Source organism: Cibotium barometz, chromosome 36 (genome assembly GCF_041138505.1).
Source record: "Cibotium barometz isolate CiBa-2024 chromosome 36, ASM4113850v1, whole genome shotgun sequence".
NCBI lineage: Eukaryota > Viridiplantae > Streptophyta > Polypodiopsida > Cyatheales > Cibotiaceae > Cibotium > Cibotium barometz.
The window spans coordinates 32694754-32722180 of record NC_141081.1 but is presented as its reverse complement, the minus strand read 5'-3'; the positions used below and the strand labels follow the sequence as shown (position 1 = coordinate 32722180).

The window sequence follows — 27427 nt, the reverse complement described above, 5'->3', positions numbered from 1 at the left end:
AACTAATTCCTAGTTGATGAGAGGACTCCTCTCAAGACCCTGCATTTGTCGTCTAGAAAAAGGAAAATCAAAGCCAAACTAAAAAATTAAAAAGTCTTAGTGTGCATCGATTATGCCACTAGGAGATGCAACGTTTACAAAAGTACAAAATTTTGGGCCATCAAGTGTTGGAGACAAAGAGAGAGGGAGGGAGAGACATGGAGAGAGATAGCACACAAACATGGAAAATAGACAATGGTGAGAGAGAGAGAGAGGGGGGGGGGGGCACAAACAAAGGGAATAGCCAGTGGGATGTGTGTGTGTGTGTGTGTGTGTGTGTTGCATGTGAACTACCCAGGTTAGAGCTTAGGTTTAGATTATAGTTTCTACAAGTTGTTACTTGCTTTTGTAGAAACTATAATCTAAAAGGAACGTCAAAGCCAAACTAAAAAATCAAAAAGTCTTAGTGTGCATCGACTATGCCACTAGGAGATGCAACATTTACAAAAGTACAAAATTTTGGGCCGTCAAATGTTGGAGACAAAGAGAGGAGGAGGGAGGGACATGGAGAGAGATAGCGAGATATAGTCACAAACATGGAAAATATACAATGGTGTGAGAGAGAGAGAGAGAGAGAGAGAGAGAGAGGGGGGGGGCGTTGTTGCCAACAAACAAAGGGAATAGCCACTGGGATGTGTGTGTGTGTGTGTGTGTGTGTGTGTGTGTGAACTACCCAGTGTTAGCACTTAGGTTTAGATTATAGTCTCTACAAGTTGTTACTTGCTTTTGGAGAGAGAGAGCGAGATATAGTCACAAACATATGGAAAATAGTCAATGGTGAGAGAGAGAGAGAGGGGGGGGGGGAGTTGCCACAAAAAAAGGAATAGCTAGTGGGATGTGTGTGTGTGTGTGTGTGTGTGTGTGTGTGTGTTGCGTGTGAACTACCCAGTGTTAGAGCTTAGGTTTAGATTATAGTTTCTACAAGTAGTTACTTGCTTTTGTAGAGACCATTCGTGTTTGCATCATAGCTTCTACAAGTTGTTACGTTGCTTCTATAGAGACCATTCGTTGTTACATCACTTCCATAGAGACCATGCTTTTATGGAGACCATTTGTGGCTCAATAGTTATCCCTTCACTTTTTCAATCTTATATTTCTTGTCATAAGAAGGATTGATCTAACGATGGTGTGTAATCAATTTAGTCCGGTAATTAATTATAACAAACCACCAAATGTTTAGGTGGCTAGGGAGATTAGTGAAATTAGGTACATTAGTGGGACTAGCTAGATTAGTGAAAAGTAATCCTAAAAATCTTCAAGTTTAAATTGTGATTCTTAATACCGAGCTCAGTAAAGTTACAATAGTAGAAGCCAATGATGATGTGTAATCTAGTTTGGTGTGGTAATTATGCCAACTCTCCAAACTCCTCCAACTGTTTTGGTAGCTAAAATAGTTTGGTGTGGTAATTCTACCAACCCTCCAAAGTCCACCAACTATTTTGGTAGCAAAATTAGTGGAGCTCAAAAGATTTATAGAGAGTAATTCTACGAATCTTTGGGTTTACAATACAATTTGAAATAGCAAGTTTAGTGAAGGTGTAATAAGTTAAGGACCTTTTTTTGGTGAGCATTTGGCAACGAGTGTTTTTTTAAGCGAGCTTTGGTTCCATGGGTTTCACTTATGTAGATGATGTGGTAGTTGACATATCCATGTCAATATGTAACAAGTCCATGTCAGCATGTAACATGGCATTGACATATATGTTATCATGTGCACCATGGACATACATGCATCATCCACATGATGTCATAGATCATGGCCTTGGATTGGTCCGTACATATGATCTTCTCCCATTATTCATCATGGACAAACATGCATCATCCACATGATGGCCATAACATATGGTTAAAATGGGTTTCTTCTATATGCTTATTCCGATGATGTCCTTTGTTGCATGGTCCATGTGGTCTCTGTACATGGTTGAAATGAGTTGCCCAAGTCTCTACATGCTCGATATGTTGTCTCAGTGTGGTCTATACAGTCTATATATATCGGTGTGGTTTATACGGTGTATATATCCCGTACATGTCAAAATGGGCTATAGTTGATCTCTATATGCTTGGTCTTCTCACATGGTGTGCCCTGCGCATGATGGTGGTCCATGTGGTCTATATATAGTCGAAACACGGACTGCTTGAGACCTTTACATACTCGATGTTGTATTTTGTGTGACTCTCCTATGCTTGCCATGTGGCATATGGATAGCCTTGTCTTTGCTATATAATAAGAGCATGGGTGAGAGGGATCTCATTCCCCTCTACCCTAGAGTTGGAATCCACTCTTGTGTCTTGTCCTTGAGTAAGAGTGTGAGCTTGCTCGTGTAAAGTCTCCTCTTGTTCCTCTTGCCCTTTTGGTAGTGCTTGTGTGAGAGTTGGTGTGTGTGAGGGTGAGAGATCTCTAGCCTTCCAACTCTTACCATGTCTTGCTAGTGAGAGGTGTCAGGTTGTGTACAAGAGGGAGGTTTGTGTGCTTGAGGGTTTGCATCTTGCTTGGAGGAGGATGGGGATAGTGCTATGGTCTTCTCTTGGGTTCATTGCATGTGGGATGGTGAGAGCATTCTATGTGTGAGAACCCTTAATCTTATTACTCGAATTGTTAATGGGAGAGAAGGTTGTGTTAAGGGATTTGTATAGTTGTGTTGCTTGTTCCTTTGTTCATTCCATTAATTAGGGTGTTAGGTAGTGTAGATTGCCTCTACTCTCTTACTCTCTCTTCATCCTCATCCCTGACAGCTTGTGTGAGATTGGGACCCAAGCCTCCTCATCATCTTCCAATGGCATGTGAACACCCGGGAGCACAAAAAGGATAGACATTGGTTATGTTCCTCTCTCTAGTAGATATATGGATTATTCGCATGCGTTCAGTTCCTAGAAGCCTTTTAGGATGCAAGCTTTGCAGAGATGTTCTACTTCGAGCTCATCATCTTCGGATATAGCTTTCACAATAATGGAAATCCACTCCGATGCTTTAAGGCAGTGCGACACTTCCACATACAAAGGTCATCATGAAGATGAAAGCTAAAGATGCCACCATTAATGACCGTTCCTCATAGCTTCTAAGGACATAAGAAAGACTAGGCAAGCGGGTATCCACACTTTCCATACATTAGAAAATCCCTACCTTTAGTCTAAGAGCATTTCACATTATGTATGGCCATGGGCCCCATTGATGTAGCAATTGCCCAACCATAAGGCTAATATGTATGAGTAGAAATAGGCTATGGGCGAACCCATGTATATACAACTTTTGATAATGTGAACAAGGAGAATCAATCATTTTTTTGGTGCAAATGTTTCTTCTTTTATGCTCCTACTTGTGTGATTGGGCATGCATGCTTGATAGCTTGAGTGAGGGAGTGATTGAGCTAGAGCAGAGGGGAGAGTGGTTCAAGCTTCCTAACTTAACCATTACCATCAGAAGGATTACCTTAGAGGATCGAGAGGAGAGGAAGAGCTCAAACAAGAGGGATTGACACTCCTCTTGGCCTCTGTCACCTCTCCTCGTGAGTGAGGGAGTGATTGAGCTAGAGCAGAGGGGAGAGTGGTTCAAGCTTCCTAACTTAACCATTACCATCAGAAGGATTACCTTAGAGGATCGAGAGGAGAGGAAGAGCTCAAACAAGAGGGATTGACACTCCTCTTGGCCTCTGTCACCTCTCCTAATGGGACTTTCAAGATCCAAGATAAGTGGTTTGATCACTATCCTACGATTCCTTGCAAGAGGGCAAGAAGTTCCTTTAACATGAATATGTTTTTCCTTGTGAACTGGGCTCCTCCTTTACCCCCCGTTTTAGGAATCCCCTCCTCCTATTACCCACCAGCAAATATACTCTCCCTACTCACAGGGGGATAATTTATCTCCCTTGGGTAATCAGCTGTGCAAGGGTTTTGAATTACTACTTGAAAAAGGATAGTGTTAAGGATGGGAATTATGAAAAAATGGTTATTCATGAACCTCTCTCTCTCTCTCTCTCTCTCTCTCTCTCTCATTAAATCAAAGATGGTGGTAGATAAGGGGAAGAACAAGAGATTAACTAATCATTCTATTAGTCACTCTTCTTAATAGGCCTTACCACCTCTTGCTAAGAGAAAAAGGTTGTTATGACCAATAAAGGCGACTGATTAAGATCTTATCCTTGAATGCTGAAGGGTTTACTAATCCTACTCGCCCTTTAAGGCCAAAATATTGGATTTTGAATATATTGTATTTCCCAAACTTTTTGGCTCTTCAAGATGTTAAAATCTCTAAAGACATTCTTTTGGAGAGACTCCATTCTCTCAATAACAATTACCATTGGGTTTATTATCTCCTTTCCACTCAAAATCCATAGTGACCATAGTTAGAAAATAAACCCAATTACCATTAGGTTTATTCTCTCTTTTTCACTTAATATCCACAGTGACCATAGTTGGGTGGAAGTTAAAGTTGAGTCTCACGGAAACCTAGCCCTTGTGTTTGTGATAGGTGAAAATTTCACCCTTCTTGTGAATGATGATCCCCATCTTATTTAGGAGCCGCCACATAGCAGCTCCTAGCTACCCCATGTGGTAGCTCCTTCTTTCTTCTCTTCTTCTATAATTCTATACTATACTATAATACTACTCCTCTATTTCTATATTATACTAATACTCCTCTTATATTTTACTACCACTCTTCTATATCATACTATACTACTACTCTTCTATTACAATACTATACTACTACTCTTCTCTTCTTCTATATTATATTACTACTCTTCTTCTATATCATACTACTACTACTCTTCTATACTATATTACTCTCCTATATTATACTACTACTATTCTACTATACTGCTCTCCTATATTTTACTACTACTATGCTTCTATACTATACTACTACTCTTCTTATATTATACTACTACTCTTCTACTGCTATGATACTACTATACAGCTATTATATACTTATATATATATATATATATATATGTATATATGTATGTGTGTGTGTGTGTGTGTGTGTATACATATATTATACTCCTCCTCTTCTATATTATACTATACTAGTACTACTCTTCTTCTGCTATGATACTACTATACTGCTATTATATACTTATATATATATATATATATATATATATATATACATATGTATGTATATATGTATATATGTATGTGTGTGTGTGTGTGTGTGTATACATATATATACATACATATGTATGTATGTATATATATATGTATGTATGTAGATATATATGTATATATATATATATATATATAGAGAGAGAGAGAGAGAGAGAGAGAGAGAGAGAGAGGACATGTTAGAGAGAGAATGTGTTAAAGAGAGCTAGAGAGAGAGTCAGCTAGTTCGAGAGAAATAGAGAGAGTTAGAGATTAGAGAGAGTAATAGAGAGAGAGAGAGAGAGAGAGAGAGAGAGTTAGAAAGAGAGAGACAAAGTTAGAGAGAAGGAGAGTTAGCAAGTTTTAGAGGGACATAGAGGGAGTTAGAGAGAGAGAGAGACAGAGAAGTAGAGGGAGATGCCATGTGGTAGCTCCCCCTTTCTTCTCTTCTTCTATACTATATTGTACTACTACTACTACCCTTCTATTACTATACTACTACTACTACTACTACTACTACTACTACTACTCTTCTGTACTATACTACTATACTGTTACTATATATATATATATATAATTTAGGAATTAAATGGTTAGATGTGTGTGTGTGTGTGTGAGAGAGAGAGAGAGAGAGAGAGAGAGGTAGAGAGATATCTAGAGAAAGAGAAAAAGAGAGAGAGAGACTTAGAGAGAAAGAGAGTTAGTTAGAGACAGTGAGGGAGTTAGTACTACTACTATTCTATACTATATTATATATATATATATATATATCTTATTTGGGAGTTTTAAGGTTTGATTAGAGGGTTAGAGTGTTAGAGAGAGAGAGAGAGAGAGAGAGAGAGAGAGAGAGAGAGTTATAGGGTTAGAGAGTGAGAGGGTTTAAAAAAGGGAAGGAAAGAGATTGAATTAGAGAGAGAGAGAGTGTTAGAGAGAAAAAGAGTGAGGGACATAGTTAGAGAGAGAGAGAGTTAGATAGAAAGAGTGAATGTTAGAGAGAGAGAGGGAGAGTGTTAGAGAGAGAGAGAGAGAGAGAGAGTTGGTGAGTTCGAGAGAAATCGAGAAAGTTAGAGACAGAATTAATTGGTGATTAATCGTTTTCTATCATTTTCTAGGGTTAATGTGTTTAATCAGTTGTGTGCGTTGGTATATAATACAATCAAGATTAATGTATTTAATTGGCTTTGTGAGCTCAAATGAAAGAAAAAAGGAAATAAAGACGAGGACAACCACAAATAACGATACACCTGTCCGCGTTCACATGCAACAATGCATGCCAACGTTACACGTGTACGCGTTCACATGCAAAAGGACATATTATATAATTGTTTATTGCAACCCCCACAACACCAGATTAAGGTTATATTAAGGACAATATTATATAATTATTTATTATACCCCAACAAAACGTTTGGGGTGCTTATAGAGTAGAATTAGTTTTAAAAAATGTTTTTTAATTTGGTTTAAATGGGAAAAATAAAAAAAAAGGGTCGGAGAGAAAAGAGAGAGAATGGTCAATTGTAAATTTCAAATTTGAGGAAAGCTTAAATAGATAATAGTACACTTGGAAATGGTGTGGAGGTAGTACAACGCTCTCACGTCTCGCTCTGACTTTCTCCCATCTCTTCCACAGAGTCCATCCGATCCAACTCTCTCCTGCCATGGCTGCTTCTCTGTGCCATGTCCATTGTTGGGTGCTCAATCCTCAGAGGCTTCTTCTGCTACCCACTTTTGCTCTTTATCATGTGAGCTCTGTGTCCCCCGCTAGGGTTTTGTAGCTAACTGGCTTCAGATCCAGGGTTTTCTGAAGCTGGTTTTGGGAGTTTCCTCGTGAACAGATGGTCCGGACAAGCGCATTGATGCTGCAGACAATGGAATATCTGCTGGGGATCTGACGCTGGGTAAAATCAGGTATGAGAGTGCATAAAGGGACAGTTGAGAGAGAGAGAGACACACACGCACACACAGTCGCACACACACTGAGAGAGAGAGAGAGAGAGAGAGAGAGAGAGAGAGAGTATGTTCGGCCCAGTAGCTTCCAACATGGAGCACATAACTAGCTCCAATGATGGTGCTGGCGAGTATCCCCACCTTGAGCACCATCAGTTTGTGTGCAACAATACATCTGCCCATTATCAGAACATACCCTTGTTCAACCATTCTGCACATAGTTTCTCCTTAGACAATTTACCGCAGCAGGCTTGCTGCCATTCCGCATCACAAAACCAGCCCCTTCAGCATTCCCAGGCTGCTCTATCCCTCCCTTCTCACTCAAAGCCCCACAGAGGAGAAGCTGGAGATGCACTTTCGTCTGGATACAACAATCATGTAGGGTACACATCCTCTGTTAATCAGGGCATTAACTCTAATTATGTAGGTCATATCAGCTATGAGGCCTTGCGTAAGACAGGCATCCTGCCAGATGCTCCAACTGTCTCTTGCAATTCGCCAGAAGCTTTATTGGATGTCCTCTCAGTGATCCAGCAAAAGCTGCAGCAACTGCAAGCCATTGTGCAGCGGATGGTTCAGGGAGGTGGGCAACATGTCATGCCTCAGCAGCAGCAGTCACTAGCTGCAAGTGTTACGTCAATTATGTCACAACTGTTTGCAGCCACTGCTGGTTTGTTGCATCAGCCTGCCCCGTCGTTGATCCAGGTTCCATCGTCTGCTCCACAACTCAACCAAGCATTTGATCTAAGATTTGACGGCTTCCATGATGATGGAGTGAACAATCTTCTTTCAGCATCACTTGGAAGATTCTTGGGAAGCACACACGAAAGCTTCTTCCCCTCAAGCAGTGGCTGCTCTACATTGATGGGTGATGTGGCAACAAGTTCAGCTATAAGGGTTGGCATGGGAGGCTCAGAAATGGGTAGAGCAGCTGGATTAATAGATCAAAGACTGAAAGAGCAGGCTTCATCTGGCGACCCTAAGAGCCGACTTGCCCCAGGAAACACACCCAATAACTCTTTTGAAATTGAGCTTGCGAAGGAAAGTCCCAGTAGTGCAGTTGAAGCTGGTAACAGTCATAGTATGGATGGTATTGGGAATCAAGTGATACTGTCTTTGGAAGATCATGATTATGGTAGTGTTTTAAGGGAGGATGATGATGATGGTGAAGGTGAGAAGCTCCCACTGGGGTCATATGAGCTGGTGGAGATGGCTGCTGCTGAGATTCTTGCTGAGCATACTCATTTTTGTGAGATTTGTGGAAAAGGTTTCAAAAGGGATGCCAACTTAAGGATGCACATGCGTGGTCATGGTGACGAGTACAAGACCCCCTCTGCCCTAGCGAGGCCTGACAAGACCTCTCATGATCGTTCAATTGTCAAGCTAAGAAGATACTCCTGCCCTTATGTGGGATGCAAAAGGAACAAGAAGCACCGGAAGTTCCAGCCATTGAAAACCATGTTGTGTGTCAAGAATCACTACAGGCGGAGCCATTGCCAAAAGCTGTTGACTTGTAGCAAGTGCAAAACAAAGAAGTTTTCAGTTGTAGCAGATTTAAAAACACATGAAAAGCATTGTGGTCAGGACAAGTGGCAGTGCTCATGTGGGACGACGTTTTCTCGGAAAGATAAGCTCTTTGGGCACATAGGTCTCTTTGCTGGGCACACTCCTGCAGTACCAATACACGAAATGGAGAGTCCCATGGCTCCTATGGAATCTTCTTCCGGCTGTTTCTCTTCGGGATATGGAGAGGGTTTGGAAGGCTTAGCTGGCAATGAAGCAGTCTATCTGGGCACAACAGGGTCCCCCAATGTTGCACAGGGAAGTGGGCCAGCAATAAATGCTGATTCGATGACTGGAAGTAGTCATGGGATGGAAGTAGCAACGGGTCATTGATGGGAGATGGCTCTTCTCCTTCATCTTCTTTGGCTGGTGCGCTTTCTTCTGATTCTTCCATGCTTCATGATCTCCTGCCTGGCAATTTTCTTCATCAAGATGGGAGCAACTAGATCCTTGTGCTGTTTGAGTATAGGGTTCATAAGATGCCTTTGGCTATTAAGGCAACTGATGATATGGACACAACTACTTTATCGGTAGATTGCTGTCCTATTTGTGAAAGAGGTGGCTGGTAAACCATCTTTGCTCTGTTGGTGCAGGTGAGAAGAGCTTTCTGCTTGGAGATGGTCATAGAGGCACCATCGAGGTTGTGCAACACTGGCTGAAGTACATTCAGCACTGTTAGTTGCTGCATGGGTGGGGCTTGCTCTTGGGAAAAGTGTGGTTTCTAGAAGGATCTTTTGTAACTGGTACACTCTAAGCTAATGGGATTCTAGACATAGGTAGGACATGGCTGTGACAGTGATGGATCATCACTCTTTGGACACGTGCTGCTGAGATGGTGAACTTTTATTTGATGTGTGCTGAAACATGTGGTGTTTCTGCCTGTTATTTGCATGACCTTACTGGACTATGAGTACTTTTTTGCATGCCGTTCTTTCATGTTCTATAGAAATCAATGATTGGACCATCTAGTTCCACACTTCTATTTCTTGTTGTCATCTCGAGATTTCTTGCTGTTAGAATAAACAGGAATCTCAATGGATTCGAAGACGATTGAGGCCATTGTTTTGTAGCTTATATTGGAAAATGTACATGATCATCATGGAGTTCTCGTGCTTACAATCTTTTTTTGTGTGGAGCATTATGCCCGGGAGACCAATCCTCTGACATATGCTACAAAGGAGGATCAGGTATTTTGTTGGACTCTAGTTGAGCAAGCCTATTTTGAGAAGCTCCCAGTTGTTATGTCATCTGATCCCATTTGGTTGCCAGATTTGGATAAAGCCCTTCACGATTTTTTGTAACGCTAGTGGAGGAGGCCTTGGAGCAGCATGGGCACCGTGTTGCCTATGAGAGTTGAAAGCTTTGTGGTGCTAAGCAGCGGTTTTCCACATATGACCAAGAGCTGCTTGTAGTGGTGCAAAGCTGCAGCACTATTTGATTGCTTCCGAGTTCCAGATCCATACAGATCACTAGTCTCTCAAACATTTGTTGACAGAGCCAGAGCAAGACTTGTCTCCCCGCCAATCACGGTGGTGGAATTTTCTCTCTCAGTTTGCCTTTTAGATTGATTATTTGCTTGGTAAGGAGAATGTGGTAGAGCGATTGAGTCGAAGGCCACATTCGGTGCATACTGTGGAGAGTTGCCATAGTGATTATTTCATGCCGATTAAGGTGATGCATGCTGAGGACCCGGACTTCCAAGAGTCGTGGAGTAGATGTGTGCATATCATTGCTTCAGAATACACCATTCGAGATGGGTAGTTGTACTACAAGGATTGAGTTTGTATGAAAGGTGGTGATTTCTACCAAGTTGTTCTACATGAGGCACATGGTGTCTCCTTTTTAGGACAATGTGGCGAGGGCTTGACATTCGAGAAGTTATCCTACTTTGCTTTTGGCCTTGCATGAAGCAAGGTGTCCTTCAATATGTGCAATGCTACGAAGTTTATCACAAGTCAAAACCAGATAGATACCAGGAAAGTTCTAGTAGCCTTCATCCATTGCTAGCTCTAAAGTTGCCATGGGAGGACATTTCTATGGACTTGTCAAATCAGCAAGTGCTCTTGATTATTCCATATCTAGGCTTATTCCATATTAGGGATGCAGGGTAGGTATACCTGTCAAATATGCTACCATTTTGCTAGTTTGTGGGTCAAAAGTGGTCACTTCGATGTAGCTTTTCACAAGGATGCCGAGTGAACTCCAAGAAGCTGAAGACGCCGTCCTCGATCAAAGACGAAAGACTGCAGAAACAGGTACCAAGAAAGCTCCACAAGCAATCTCTTCAGCAACTCAGCTACTACAAAAGCAACAAAACAAGTTGCTAGGTACACTGCTCCTCTGGAAGAAAACAACCATGTAGGCTGCGACATGCGGCTCCAAATAATGGTTCAAAACCCAAGTGTAAGAACACTCTCCAAAGTCGAATCTCGTGTATCCAGCCTGGAGAAGGTATGAAAAACCTCATAACCAACCAAGATTAGATCATGTATATAATCAATCCTGGGAGAAGCAAACTACTCCTCACTGGAACCCTCAAAAGTAATAGAGTCAATCTGCTCCAACTCTGTACCAAGAGTAGCCAAATGTTGTACAAAAGCATCCTCTGAAAAGGTCGGTAGAAAAGATGATGTCCATCTGCTCAAACTCAGTATCATGAGTTTCCCAATGCTGTACATAAGTACACACCACTAAGGTGGGCATCACAAGATGAAAGGACTCCACATCCCCCTCTGAAAATTGATGTCGTCGGACTGGTACAAGCCCAACGTGATTCTGATCCAAATCCAAAAAAACTTTGGAAGTACCACTGTGCCCTAGGCACGGTTAGCAACCACAGATCCAAAGCATCCCACTGGGTCCAAAAAACCATCCTCCAAAACAACAAACTTGTAGAACTGGCAGGGGGAGGGGCATCCTCAGAAGCATCATAAAGAGAGGAAGAGGTAGACTCCTCACAATGAGGAAGGGAAGCAGGAATATAAATTGCAGTGGTAACAAAGTCCTCAAAAGCATCATAGATAGCAGAAGACTGTTCCAGAAGTAGAATCAGATCCCAAGAATCAGCAATAAATAAATGATCCATGTGAAAGGATCACACCTCAAAGGGAAAAACACCCTCCTTGTTTTGCAAACACTGCAAAGAACACAGGCTCGGACAAAATAAACTTTGCTCAAGATCTCTGAAAAGATCACTGCTCTCCTCCAAAATCTGTAAACTCCTGTCACAGAAGAAAGTCTCCATAGATACAAAACAGCTCCCGAAACTGATCCTCAAGTGAAGTAGCTGGAGATAGGCCCCCTTAGAGTGTAGAAAACTCATGTGGAAAGCAAAAAGCAACCAAAACACTACTATCCAGTAAAAAAAATTATCACTCCACCGCCAGTAGAAGGCAAGAAACATGAAGAAACCAGGAAACCGAGTAGGCCAGGAACAAAACACAGGTATAGATGCTCCAAAATCAGCAAAACGTTGACTGAAATCAGAAATTCAGAATCCTCCTCAAGTACCAAACTGCCTCCAAAGCCACAATCCAAACAAGAAACCCCCTCTGCAAGTGATCCGTGTCCACGAGAGAAGAAACGCCCCAAACAAGGGGCTACAAACCTAAAAATTCAGGCCAACCAGTGTCCACACCTCCTATGAGGAAAAACGGTGAAGAGAAGGTACCTTCGGGTCCAACAGATGAAGCCCATGTGAAGGTAGAGCTACCAACAAGATCAGTTCATAAAAAACGCAGCAACCATGGTTGCAAATCTGAAAATGCAGAGGTATTCGGGGCAGTAGAAAGGGTTGAATTTGGAAACGCCGAAGAAATAGGTACACCCAAGCCTCAGATCAGCAAATCAGCATTCGAAACCTGTAGAAGAAAAAAACATAGCAAATATGCTACTGCTGGCATGTACAAAATAGGCGACCAGCACTACAAGGGGGGTATGAATGCTGAGAACTGCTGCAAACTGCAGTAGACAGCCACCTATAGAAAAACGCAGCAAACTATTTGCTGCTGCCCTGAAAACAGTGCAGATAACAGGTGTGAAAGGGGTTCTCGGAGGTCAAACTGATGAAGAAGGACCACGGGCTGCTGAGAAGAAACGTCTGGAAGAGGTGTAACTCGCGGCGGCGGGTGCCCGAGGGACTAGGGCCTTTTACACACTTGTTGATACCATCAATGCATGTTAAAACACTTAAACATGGCCACAACCTTAACACATATCCATCATCACTTTGCATAAAACATAAAGCTGGACAAAACATCCACAAATGCTGAAAATGGAGCTTGCACGTGTGACACCACATAGAGGCCGGAATGGGCCGACCCCCCCCCCCTTGGAGTATTTTATTACCCAAGGAGAATAATATCATGTACAAGCTTTGAGGGCCTTACTCTCCCCACGGGAGATGTTGGATTATCCCTATACAAATGCCATAACACAGCCCAACACAAGGCTACCAAGCCGGAACATAGGCTGTAGAAATGCCGAGCCAACAATATAATCCATATACCTCCGTGTGGGTACTGATTCTTCCCCAAAAACCACGGGTCTTCATGCAATAAAGCTGGTACAGCAAGTACAACTCTCCATTCAGTCGGTACAGTAGGTACAATGGTTGATATGGCAAGTACAGTGGTTGGTACAGTCGGTACGGTGGTTGGTACAGTAGGTACAATAAGTATAAATGTTGGTACAGTAGGTACAATGACTAGTACAGCAGGTATAGTGGTTGGTACAATCGATACGATGGCTGGTACAGTTGGTACGATGGCTGGTATAGCAAGTATAGCAAGTACAAATGCTGGTGCAACAAGTACAATGGCTAGAAATCATAATAAATGATTAAATACCCTTGCCTTCAGTATTTCTTCGCGATATGGAAGCCTCCAAAACAGTCCCCAACAGCCGGTATTCTTCATGGGCAGCCTTCAAGAGAGAGAAAGAGAGTAGCCATCATTAGGGCAGCCTGTAACGGTGGTAGAGGCTGGTGTGCAGCCAGAGAGCCTCCATTAATGAAGAGAGAGGGCTCCAATTTATAGATTTGGGCCTCCCATGATCTAAAATGGCAAGAGAAGGCTACAATGACAAGTGGAGAGCCACACAATAGCTGAAGTGACAAGTGTGAGGTCACTTGTCTCACTTTGATCCACTTTCTAACAAGTGTCAAGCCACTTGTCTCACTTTGGTCCACTTTCTTGCCACATGTCTGAATCTAAGAGATGGGTCCTTCCATATACTTTATCTCTAAAAATATCCCAACTGGTAGACATTCTGTCATAGGCACTTTGCCAACTCTTGGTATCTGCTCAATTCCAAATGTAATGACGCGAACAGAATTTCCATCGGAGTCGAGCCAAAAATAGCAACTCTCCTAAATTTTAGGAGTGTGGTCCTTTGTATTCTAGGATAATCCCCCATTCCCAAAGCTTGTACTTTCCAAATATTTAAACATCCTGGAGTCCACCAGACCCCTTTCAGACTGGGGAAATGTCTAGGCTGGTGACAGCAGGCGACCAGCAGCACTTATGAGAAAAAAACGCAGATCTGTCCACCTTGAGGAAAACGCAAAAACGCAAGAGGGAGCATCCAACACTGAAGATCACTGGTGCTTTGATACCATGATAGAATGTGTAGCGGAAGAAGGGAAAGTGGTAACACAGGAGAGAGAGAGAGAGAGAGAGAGAGAGAGAGAGAGAGAGAGAGAGAGAGAGAGAGAGAGAGAGAGAGAGAGAGGAAACACAGGTGAGAACCTGCTCTCAATATCATCATCCAAAGGAATACATGCCCTGAGCAAGAGGGGAGAAAACCTCGTATGTGAGGGACTGAGCAAACAATGCTAAGCAAGCAGTAAGAAATGAAGGAGGCAAGCCAGCTATATATATGCCCATGAGTAGGCGGCCGACTGGTGATAAAAAACCTCCATGACTGGGAAAATACCCAAGACTCCATAATATGGGAAATAATGTGGGAAAATATATGTGAGGGGTGACCAGCTCCTCTGACTAACATGGTCAGCCCTAGAGGCTAAAGTAGGACACCAAACAAGAAGCCAACGAGAAGGAGATGATGTCTAACACATATGAAGGTTGAGAAGCATGCAATGTTCCTCACCATTATCTACCATGTGTCTAGTAAACCTCGTGGACATATCCATATTTACTCTTTGTCTCTAACGATATCATACAATTCAGCAGGTCTCTTGAGACATAAGAGACGGTTTCTCAAAGGATCAACTATGTCTTGAAGCAAGCACTTTGGCTGCTTTCATTCATATCTTGGCTCTAGTTTTAGGTTGTATTTTGCAATAAGCCAATGATACCCATGGAGACTATTGGGGGGTTGTAACATTTGGTTGGGTATGTACATGCTCACAGCTCATGTATATGAGGTTTGCTTGTAAGAGCAAGTATGGTAATGCCTTTGGATGATGTAATGTACTCATGGTTTTCAAGAACAGATGAGTGCTAAGGTGCATGGGGTTGGTTATTGTAACTAGTGTCCGTGCTTATGGTCTAATGCAATTGAAGCACCCTTTGTGTGTTCAACCCAAAAAATGAAAAAAGATGAAACTTTTCCACATGCATCTCCATTAAAATCATTGTTCGATTATGATGAAGTCTCCTCTTCTCAGATTGCTCATCCAATATCCTTAGATAATCCTTCGTGATGTGCTCGGTGGTGTTACACTTGATTGATCAGCGAGTCACTTGGCTCAGAACTCCTCCTAAGAAGAGACATGTCTGCGACACTTTCCACTAGAACTATGGTTATCCTCCATGGCCTTAACAACTCCTCCTTTAGGAATCTCTTTGCCCTTCTACTGTTGGAGTTTTTGCTATTGAGTCCCAGAATTGAAACTCTTGTGTCTCGAGGGTAGTATGTACTACGTCCGAGAGGTCATGCCGATAAAATACACACATTTGCGTGTGAGGATGGTTTCAAGCCATCCATGAAATGCTCAACTTTCTTCGATTGTCATGATGGACGGTCCTCAAGAGCATGAGCAAAAGCTTCTAAAACTGGGCAAGATAGTCGAATATATGTTCGCCTTGGTTTTTTTAAAAAGCGTTTCGAGTACCACGTTAGCTCACGGTAGTAATCCACGGGGATAAACTCCTTCAAGATTGCCTTGTGACAATCATCCCAACAAGAAACGAAGTGGTGCCTAAGGTGGCCTTTCCATCGCAAGAAGGCGAAACCTGTTGTTACACACACTATTGGTTAACATAGCTTCACCTTGCCCGACTTTCCGTATGGTGCTTTGCCATCTTACCCACACAAACAAACACTTAACTTTTGTAAGACGACATTAGAACATATAAAGCCTTACTATGAGCTTAATGTCAAATAGGAAAAGTCTACAAGCTTAGTGTAGAGACTAGTAATAGAGGCCGGATACTTTTTGGCCTAGTGTGAAAACTAGTCATTTGTATGTGTCATTTTTGGTAAAAAGAAAGACATAATCATTCCCTTCACTGTAGTTTTCCTGTGAGCTCTCCTTCTTCCCTCTTCTTGCTTGCTTGTATGCTATCGTATTCTTACTTGCTTGATGGATGCTTGTTTGAATAGGTGTGATTGTGGGTTTTCCTCTTCCAATAGCTATGATTGCGGGTTCTCCTCTTCCATTAGCTTCTTCCTTTCCTCTCATTTGTGAGAGAGAACCATCGCTCGCGAAGAATCATCTCTTCTTGCTTGAAATCATCATTGCATAAAATTGAGAGCACATCACCAATCTTGTATGAGATTAGACATTGCCAACAATGAAGCAAAACACAAGCTTATTCGTAAGACCTTCTCAAATGGCAAGCATTTTGCACTTTAAAGCATCATTTGGGGAAGAGTTAAATCCTTGGGAAACTCATCATGGGAAAACACATGTGCATAAGTATCAAAAGCAAAGAAGAGGTGCATTAAACACTATTCTAAGCATACCCAAAGCACAAGTGCATGAGATAACAACACACGGCATGACATCCGCACTAAATGCATCAAAGGCACATAAGGAAATAAAGAACAAAGCATCAAAGGAAGCATCAAAGCACCAATTAGAAACATCAAGTGGCATTAGAGACAAAGTCTACACCAAAGGCACAATGAAGAAGACAACACCAAAAGGTGGACATGAAGACAAGCAAGGACAAGAAGCCAAAAAGAGCCAAGAGTCAAGCCAAAGAGCAAAGACCAAGAGCCAAGAAGCATTCAACAATGCAAAGAAGGACGCGATATTGACATAAAGCATGAAGAAAGTAATAAGGGATCTTCATCATGCAAAAGCAAGGAGATCTTAAGCAAGCAGCAACATTAAGTAACAAAGAACGTACCAACCACTACCCTAATCTAATCAATTCATATATTGTTAGCCACCAAATGAGTAGGCAAATCTATGTGTTTGTAAGCACGCTTTACCACCTATGAGTAGCCAAAGAGCACCTAGGGGAAGTGATGCAAATGTAAACATTCCTGACCACCTGAGAGTAGCTAATAAGCACCTAGGGGGAGAGATGTTCCATGTTCGAATCCAAATGTCAATCTACCTACCACCTACATCAAGGGAGGGTGAAGTATTGATAAACCTCACAGCCAACCATCTTGCAAGAAATATGGCACCAAGGGGGGGGTTGTTGAGAAATGTGGTACCATTGAGCACAAGGAAGATATATGGAGTGAGTTGAGTAAGCCAAAGAAGATATTGTCTAGCAAGAAGCCACATGAGAAGATATTGTCCAGCAAGAAGCCACATGAGAAAATCTGAATTATCCTACATTGATATATAAGCCAAAGGATGTACCTCCTTATACAAACAAAGCCAATCCACATCTTAATGGTGATGACCAAATTTTTTGGAACTAGGGATTCCATTCAGTACTTAGAGAAGTTCGATCAAATTTGTGAGGCCATTGGACGGATTGATAATCCCACCAAGATTTGCTCATTCAAACTTTGACTTAAAGGCAAAGCAAGCAAGTGGTTTAGGTCTCTAAACCCACTTGAAAAGGCTAGCTACAAGGTCTTGAGACACTTTTATAGTGGAATTCTCGCCCAATGGAGCCCCATTACACAGATCTATAACCTCAAGCAGGAGGAGGTAGAAACCATGTGAGACTACATTGCTAGAACAAAGTATCTCCACATGAGATGTAGCACCTACGGAGAGAGTGGATGATCTATTGCTCATCGATCAATTTATGATCGGTCTTAAGAGCAAGATGCTACACAGCCATCTCTACATGTCCAGGTGGATGTTAATCCAATTCTAGGATTAACAAGAGCTACCGCCATTATCTTACATCAAGGAGTCACGATAGATACACCAAAGAGTCATACATTCAAGATATCAAGCAATAGTGTCTAAAGCTACAACTTGGATGGGCGCTCGTAATGGTGTGATGGAGTATCTATGATAATTCTCGCTTTTCAAGAGCGTGTGATAGCAAGATAGGATGAAGTCCTAAGTGATGTACTTCATGGATATATTATGAGAGTAGTCATTGTAATAGCATTAGACCTCTTATGAGCCTAAAGTGCCCGGCTGGCCACAGTGAGTGTGAACACTTATGGCCATGTATATAAGTGAATTTCTCTCATAATACAACATACTCTCCCATTGTGCAATTGAGTCTTGCTCTTGCTAATCCTCTTGCTAATCTCTCTCCCTAATGCATGCTAGTGAGTGTGTGAGTGAAATGAGGTGAGAGGAGGGACGAGGACCCATAGTGCAACGTGGCGGTGTGACAACGCTCGCAGCAGGAGATGCGGTGGAATTGCTTCTCAAGGAGTTGTAGAGCTTGGAGACCTCAAGGGTTACGAGCTTGGCCATTGGAAAGATGTGTTTCAAGGAGGGTTATGGTGATTAGCCTTAACATTTTTGGCACCTTGCCAGGGAGCCATCCCTTGGCTTTTTCCATCGTTTTGTCTCTAATCTACGCATAACCCATTGCCCATAATCTTGATTAGTGGTTTTCCATGAAAAAGATGTGGATTTGATGGTGATTTGTGTAAGATTTGGTCTAAAATAGCTCTCTTTTTTGTTTTTGAAAAGAATGTTTTTTACTTAATTTTTAGATTAATTTGTTGTTTTTATTATTGTTTTTGTGGTTTTTCATGTTCTTAAGGCTTGCACATAGTTTGTATTAGGCTTAGTTTGTATCCATTGCATCAAACAATGCAAGAGAATGCATTTCTTAGTGGATGTTAGCTCTCTTTAGTTTAAACATAGATCTAAGATCATTAATTTTAGTTTAATTATGTGTTTTTTGTTGAAATTGTTTGGATTAGAGTGTTAGCAAGCATTAGGAGTAACTTAATCTTTCAAAAAATTTCTTGGAACCATAAAAAAATCCTTGAATTTGATTAATTTCTCTTAATGGACTGGTTTTTATCATTAAGAGTGATTAATCTTATTCAAAGAGACTAAAAATTTAAAAAATGTGTTAATTGGGAGCTAAATTGATCATATAAGTAGTCAAAATTAAATTTTTTTGAGTGTTTTGAAAGCATCTAGATGCATCAAAACACCTAATCACATCAATTGTTTGATCAATTAGAGAAATTTGACTCTCTTTGCTTAATTTTGCCTTAAAGAGGAGACTATAATTAGGAGTCTAATTAATCTCCTAATTTAGATTAATTTACACAATTGTTGATGCACAAAGTTTAGTTTTTTCTTGCTCTATCCAATGGTGTGCTCAATTGTGTGAATTAATTAAGGATTAATGGTTAATTAGAGTTCTTGATTAGTGTAAAAGAGGAAAAGATTAGTGAAAGGATTAATCTTGAATTAATCTTTAATCACCTTTTTACATAACTCATTAAGACTAATGAGTATTCAATGAGAAGATGCTTATGAGTTGTCAATTTAGAAGAAGCAGTTAATCGGACACTTCAGTGTTTCTATTGTCGTGGACCTCATAAGGTGGCAGACTGCACAGTTTGGAATACTTCCATGCCCACAGTTCACTGACACATTGCAACCCATGTGTGAACGATGTGGCATTGATCACATGTTCCAAGATTTCCTAAGACGGGTTGCTTCAATGCAACTTGTCTCACAAAATACAACTCTTAACATCTTAAGTGTACAAAATGGGTAACTAGGACCACAGTGCCATTGAATGTGCTAACACGTTTACAAGCCAAGGCACGACAAATAGTCAAAAAGAACGCAAAAGACAAAATCTCAACATGGGTAGAAGAACATGCTTTAAAACAGAACCCAAAAGAGAAAACAAAACCTTCTAAACCCATGAAAAACAAGGCAAAAAACTGTCGAAACCAACGTTGAATTAAAAGACAAGGAAAAGGAGTCTATACAGGACATAAACCCAAAAGGAGACATAAACACGAAAGAGCCCAAAAGCTATACATGATGCAGAATCATCCACCTCAAAGACCACCACGTAAACCACAACATCCATACGTGCGACACATAGGACACAAAAACCCAAAAGAAAATTCGATCTCATGGCATGGGTAAACATAATGAAAAACTTACAAACCAAAGAAAGTCAGAGAATGAAACAAGTTCTAGTACATCACTAAGTGAGGATGAGACAAGTTCTTACTCTTCGCTCAATGCACCATATAGACCAATCAAGAAACTAGAACCCACCCAACCGCCCCAAATGGATAATAATGATCACATGATATATGCAGAATGCAAAAAACGAGTTCAAGAGTGCATGCTTAGCATGGTTGAATGTCTTACAGGATCACCGGTTGTGATTGAGCCTCATAATGCCAAACCTACACCAGCAACCAAGATACAAAGCCTAGAGGAGTACCGCTTTCTCTTTTAAGAGGAAGATATACTCTCTACAGAAGAGTCGTTTGAGACAGATTATATGAACTATAGGCTTGAGAAAGCACATAAGGAATTCGATAATTTCCTTACAAGATTAAAACAGTCTCTCAAACCTCATTCGGAGGAATGCTCTTCTCTCTCATGATAAAGCCAGCATCATATCAACACTTGCACCTTTAATGGCTTAACCTGAGTTATACAAGGACATAACGAACTACATAAAACAGGACTGTCAGGACTCGCAAGTTTCCAGATAGCCCTCATTAAGAATTGTCAGAGGGCTAAGTGTGCTATTATATGCATTGGGTACTTTTGAAAAAGCTGAGACCCAAACAGAGGATGAAAGTGAATGGGAATATGAAATAAACACAGGATCTGAAGTTGAAACAATAACCGAAACACCCATGGTTCCTTTGGAAGACTCTATCATGGTATGGTTGGATTTCCCTACAGGGATGATGTTCGACGCGTAAGCGCGCATTGATTAGCCCTCGAGCAAGTTATAACATCATGACAATAGACACTTGGGTGTCATTGGGACAAGCTAACCTCACCTCGACAAGCAATAGTTTTGCAAAAGGAACCAATGAACAAAACATTGAAGTTCCAGGCTACTTTAAACAATCGATGGCGATATGGAATTTACATTTCATGTCACCCTAGATTTCCTTGAGTATGATGTCATCATTGGCGGACCTTGGATAAGTGAATCATTGTATTCACTAGATGAATCCATGTAAACAGTCACCTTGAACACTCCTGCATGTAATGTACAATTGCTATTTATGGGAGGAAAAAACCTTGCACGATCTGAAACTTCCAACATATCTTACTGAAAAGATCCCTAGGATTTTGGTTGGATTGGAAATTGCAAATGAAATCACCATAGCTCAAGCACAACTTTATCCAACACACAAGAACACAATCTCATGACCCTAGAGCTATGGGATTTGTTAGGTCAACCAACACTCACGGCCCATCCTGAAAGGATTACCTTTACACAAGACTTGAACATGCCATGTCTGGGATACTTTGAACATACAATGTATATTGAAACTAACCCCCTCACTTGCAAGTTTTTTGTGGTTGAGTATGTGTTGAAAGTATATTTAATCTTGGGGCATAAATGGAATGTTGCTGCCCAAGCACCACTATGCTTTGCTATAGCGATAGAGTCATCATGATGGTCAATGACAAAAGTTGATAGTACCATACTGCGAGGAAGAAGATCCAACTTTAATGGATATCTATGATGCTAAACGCAAAAGGATACAAGTCTCTTCCTCCACAAAAGCCCCTCTACACCATGACCTACCGTCTGCGTCAACGATCGATTTTGATAAAGCCTCTACTCCTTCAATCCCATTCTCACCTACAAAGTTTGATGCCAAGACCTCGCAATCGACATCTACTCCTGAAGAAATTCCCATAGCCAAACCATCTATCTCTAATAGGGAACTCAAAGGAAAGGCCCCGGATCCTATGCATCTTCATCTACAAACCTCATCAAAGGAGACAACCACATGCTCCAAGGCCTCGTCATCGACGACAGCCACTCAATAAGAGACTCTAACCTCATCTCATCAACAATGCCCATGAGTCTCAAACCTGTAGCCTCAGCTCCAACCAAAGTCAAGGAGGGCCCCAAACCTTCCACATCACCCCAAAAAATACTCCACCATGACAACCACAATCACGATATCTTAATAGTATCAAAATGTGGGTGGAAAAACAGCTACTTGTAGCTCAAGGCTACTATGAAGGTGCCTATCAAATTTGGGTGCCTCGATAGTCAAAACCTATTCCTCAACGAAGCACTCAAAATCCAAGGAAGAAAAAAAGTACTCCACATCACCGTCCACAAAAGCCGATGCGAATTCCTCAAAGAGCTCCACCAATGCAACAAGTGTGGGTACCAAAAACATTGCTGCAAACAAGCACAAGGGTAGTACCAAAGAAATACCAAAACTTGGGTCCCCAAGCGCATCACAAAGTCCCCTAAGCTTGCACAAAGAAGAAAGCCTCAACACCAAGCACATCAGCAACCAAATTACAGTGTTCATCAAAGATGGGTGCATGTGCATGTACTTCAACAACAAGGATACTATGATGGTAATTCCATCATATGGTTGCCAAAATCGAACAATGTGAAGAAAACCTCACCACCGACTTCAACCCCAACAACTTCACCTATAGTTCGACAAAAATAGAGGCCCAAGCAACAGCAAGCAAATCACTCAACCACTCTCGTGCATCCAGCACCAACACAAGAGCTTGTGTGTTCAAGCAAACAATCAGCAGTCTTTCCTACTGCCTGGACATCATTTCAATAACAAATTTAAGAAGAAGCAATACGGAGACTTAGGAGCACATCAAGAACAGAATCACAATTCTCTTCTCACCACTTTGGAAGTGTGAAATGAGCACATAAGAAGCTGTTGCTTACAAATCCTGACCTAGATGACCGCAAAAAAAAGGGGCAGTCAAAATCTGCAAATTCACGGAACTCCATCTCACGGAATTACAATTCACGGAGTTCCATCTCACGGCTTAAGAACTTGCACTTTCACATTTAAGCCTCATCATGGATTAAGCCATATGACACAAATAGCCACTATATATTTATTAAGCTTATTGCTTAATATTCTTTTGGCTAAATTAATGTAGTAGCTCCTCCATGAGTACGTATCCATACTCATGCACTGGAGAACATTTGCACCAAAGCCTCACCATCGACAACTTCCAGGTACATCTCTGGATGGGGGGGCCATGGTGGGCAGAGTCCTGGTCAATGTTACAACCCATCGCCTAGAATTTTCCTTCAAATTATAAACCTCTCCAAACGATGCCACCATCTTCACAAATCAATGATCTTCAATCCTTAGTGAAGATATCTATATTAGCCTCGCAAGTCGACGTAATTCTTTCAATCCTCACCACAACAAGTGGCTACTTCAAAAAAGGGCAGTTCAATAAGAGTCTATATGACTCAATTCTTATACTTCATGTAAATATGCTTTTAAGAGCACTTAAATATACATAAAAACATAACAAGAACATGGGCAGAAGAATAGGATCAGGTCCTACTCAACAACATTTGACAAGAATCTTGCCACACACAAAGGGACATCATCACAAGCCAATTACTTCAAATGATGAATGTTGCTTCAATGAATCAAATGAGGAACTGAGAATCACTATCTCATTCTGATGATTAAGTCTACGTTCCTCCGGATCCTTCTCTCTCTTCTCTCCTATTATTAACATCTCTTAGTGTCCCCACTAACAAAAATCACATGTAACTTTGCGGTGATTGCCAAAAACAAAGTGAGCCAAAAAAAGAGGCTCACACAAATATAAAAATGCAATCATTCGTAAAAGCCCCCACCCCGTTAGGAATTCCCAATACACCCACTAACCTCTTCATTCATTAACTAGCTTTTCTTATTTCCTCCGGAGTAGGAACAAAGACCATTGAACATCATTCCACATCAAAGCCATAGACAAAGCTTGTTCATTCTCCCCACACAAAAGTCTTCAACACGATCACGAGGACGCGATCGTCATCAACAGGAAGGGGAGAATATTAATCCAATTCTAGGATTAACAAGAGCTACCGCCATTATCTTACATCAAGGAGTCATGATAGATATACCAAAGGGTCATACATTCAAGATATCAAGCAATAGTGTCCAAAGCTACAACTTGGACGGGCGCCCGTAATGGTGTGATAGGGTATTTATGGCAATTCCCGCTTTAAGAGTGTGTGATAGCAAGATAGGATGAAGTCTTAATTGATGTACTTCATGTATATTTTATGAGAGTAGTCATTGTGTAATAACATTAGGCCTCTTATGAGCCTAGTGTCCAGCTGGCCACAGTTTAAGTGAGTGTGAACACTTATGGCCATGTATATAAGTGAATTTCTCTCATAATACAACATACTCTCCCATTGTGCAATTGAGTCTTGCTCTTGCTAATCTCTCTCCCTAATGCATGCTAGTGAGTGTGTGTGAGTGAAGTGAAGTGAGGTGAGAGGAGGGATGAGGACCTGTAGTGCAATAATGCGACGGTGTGACAACGCTCGCGGGGGGAGATGCGGTGGAATTGCTTCTCAAGGAGTTGTAGAGCTTGGAGACCTCAAGGGTTACGAGCTTGGCCATTGGAAAGATCCTCATGATAGTTGCGGTTCACCAGGTAATCTCTTTTTGGACGTGTTTTAAGGAGGGTTAGGGTGAGCCTTAACACCAAGCACTATATGAGTGGTGTTGCTCGGCAAGGCAATAGACCTAATGGATAATCTGCAAGACAAGGATGTAGAATTCATCCACCTCAACAAAGAGATAGGGGACGAATCATCCAAAGCCTCATCGTTCGTCAACCAAGGATGCCCAACCAGCACTAGCTAGAGTCCTAGTTAAGGACATGAGCATGGATGAGTTGGCAGAGAATGTGCTCAACAATTTAGACTAGCAGTAACCTCAAGGCTAGCCCCAATCGTTTAGGCTAGTAATGTCTTGGGAAAGTCCCAAGGTAATTTCAAGGCCAACCCCAACCAACACCTCAAGCTTGACGCCCACATCTATTCCCACAAAGAGATATGGTTTTATGCACGGTACCATCATACAAGTACATAGTATTTATTGCTAAGGTCTTGACAACAGTAGTTTTGTGCTCATTGCCTCCATGGCAACCATGACAACTCATTGTTGGTACGAGGGAAACCCGTCATCCCAACCTATGCTCCCTCGCGCCAAAGCAACCACTAGCCTTATTGCCCATAGTAAAGAAACCACTAGCCCTACTACCCATACCAAATGCTCCTACCGCCCATATCAAATGCTCCTGAACAAAACAGGCAGCATAAGCTCTAGGGCCTACATATCAAAACCCCTTACCATAAGACGGCCAATGCCATAGCCACCTCTGGTATAACCACCCCAATCAGTTTCTCTTGGAATCACACCCCAATACAATAGTACTTAGTGACAGTGGGGGACTCAGAGAGTCTAGAGCAGACGAGCTATAAGCCATATGAGCAATAGGATTCATATGGGTGTCTAGAGTGTTGGAGAATGCATATGCGGAAGCAAAAAATGAAGAAGAGAGAGAGTAGAGAGAGCTTGTGGACAAGATCACCTTTTATATTAGCATGAAGGCTTTACAATGGCAATTAGCTAGCAAGGAGTGTGTTCTTGTGCAAGGGAATGGATGAATAAAGTGTACAATGGGAGGCCCTTTAAATAGGGAGGCTAGAGGCTAGCCAACTGCATGATGAAGTTGGTCGACTGGCCCAAGACCAATAATCATGAGAAAAAATAGGTCAAATCCCATAAAATAGGTACTGACCAAATACACTGAGATGCACTAATTCTAACACCCCCTCTGCAGTTCATAGTGTGCAAGAGTCTGAAGAAGATAAGCTGATGAAGATGCAACCATGGACCGTCCAGCACCGTGGATACTAGAATCACAGAGAGAGCACTTGCCAAACTGTTTCCTTTAAACAAAATGCCACCACGAACAGCAAGAAACTTTGCTTACAAATTCCCACATAAGTGTACAATGAACAAGAATAGATGATGAGTTGTTGGACACACCGTGCCCATAATCCCCAACAGTGGACGGAAAAGACATCACGTCCCAAAAGCCTCGAACAATGAGAACTTAGAATAGATTCAGCTCATAATCTCTGCTCCACAAAAGATAACCATGTCTTGCTAGATGTCTAATGCTCGGAACTCCAAATCACGGTCTCTATGCACCAATAAGTGGAGTTGTAATCAACCCCCTCTCCCACCCACAAGCCTCCTCTGGCTCTAGAAGCACATGGAGGAAACTGCATCATGTATACTAGAGAAGTACACCATCTGGGTCCTCCTAAGCCGAAAGCGCCCTGGGAGCCCTAGAAGTGGTACTAGAAGAATTTGTATCACTGTCGTGTGTCGTGTCTTTGCCCTTTCTTGGAGATGAAGCCTTGCCCTTGGTCTTGTCCTTCTTCTTGGGCAAACAATCCTTGGACATATGTCCTCTCTTCCTGCAAGAGAAGCAGCGACTCTCCGACCTTTCTGAGGAAGGTGCCTGGTCAGAACTGTTGACAAACACCTTCAACTTACCCTGTGAAACGAGAATGGACTCCTCCTCCAAGAGTATGGAGCTAAGATCTTCAAAATCCAATTGAGTGGATGTGACCTGGCACCGCAAAGATGTCACCGCAAAGATCGAGAAACCACATCATAGTACGGGGGAGGCTTGGTGAGGATAAGTGCAGCCAGTTGAGTAGAGGACAAAGCATTACCCATAGCCAGTAACTAGTCATGGATAACCTTGGCCTTCATGAGGAAAGACTGCATGGAACTGCCTCTACAGGAAATAACAAACCGTAGAGCTGCCTTTGTAAGAAGGTAACTGCCCTCATCGACGAATCTTGATTCTCCAAGTCTTGTAATTCTGCAACGAATTCATCCTCTTGATCCAAAGTCCACCTCCTAGAGTTATGAGGACGCTCGGGCTTCCTCTCAGTGCCCTAAACAATATCCCACAAACCCTTGTGGATGAACCGAACTTGCATTTGAAGCTTCCAATGGGCATAGTTGGGTCCTTTCAACTTGTCATCCTTGTTCATACAGGGGGAGCCATATCTACAACAACAAAGAACACAAATCGCAGCTCTCCAAGGATCCTCTCAAGTGCTTTCCAACAAAGTGAGGCTCCAGAACCAATCAGCCCCCTCTCAAATCTAAGAGACAGAGGTTGGAAGTAGCAAAACAATCCTAGAAACCTTCGGGAACCTCCTATAGGAAGGGTAGGGACTTGTGGATTAAGAAGAAAATGTACAGCCACTTGTCTGGCAACACCACATGCAAGAAGCTCACCACAACTGATGCTGAAAATAGAAAACGCAGCCAATAACTCCACAACCTGCCTCTGAAGAGCTAAACATAGCCCATAGGGCTGGTCGACAGTAGCAAGAGGGCTGGCTAAACTAGAAAACATAGCAAG

At 41.8% G+C, this 27427-nt stretch overlaps 1 protein-coding gene across 1 annotated transcript; it reads left to right on the top strand.

Annotated features, from left to right (window-relative positions):
• The first annotated feature begins 7020 nt into the window (after positions 1-7020).
• LOC147617817 (zinc finger protein STOP1 homolog) lies at positions 7021-9608 on the top strand. The gene is made up of 2 exons (XM_086776078.1): positions 7021-8997; positions 9222-9608. Exon 1 carries the CDS (start codon positions 7135-7137, stop codon positions 8959-8961), a length of 1827 nt encoding a protein of 608 aa, XP_086632204.1. The 5' UTR covers positions 7021-7134; the 3' UTR covers positions 8962-8997; positions 9222-9608.
• Positions 9609-27427: the final 17819 nt, after the last annotated feature.

Bases quoted from the DNA above. Each gene is read 5' to 3' on its own strand.
- LOC147617817 (XM_086776078.1), top strand. From the start codon at position 7,135: ATGTTCGGCCCAGTAGCTTCCAACATGGAGCACATAACTAGCTCCAAT.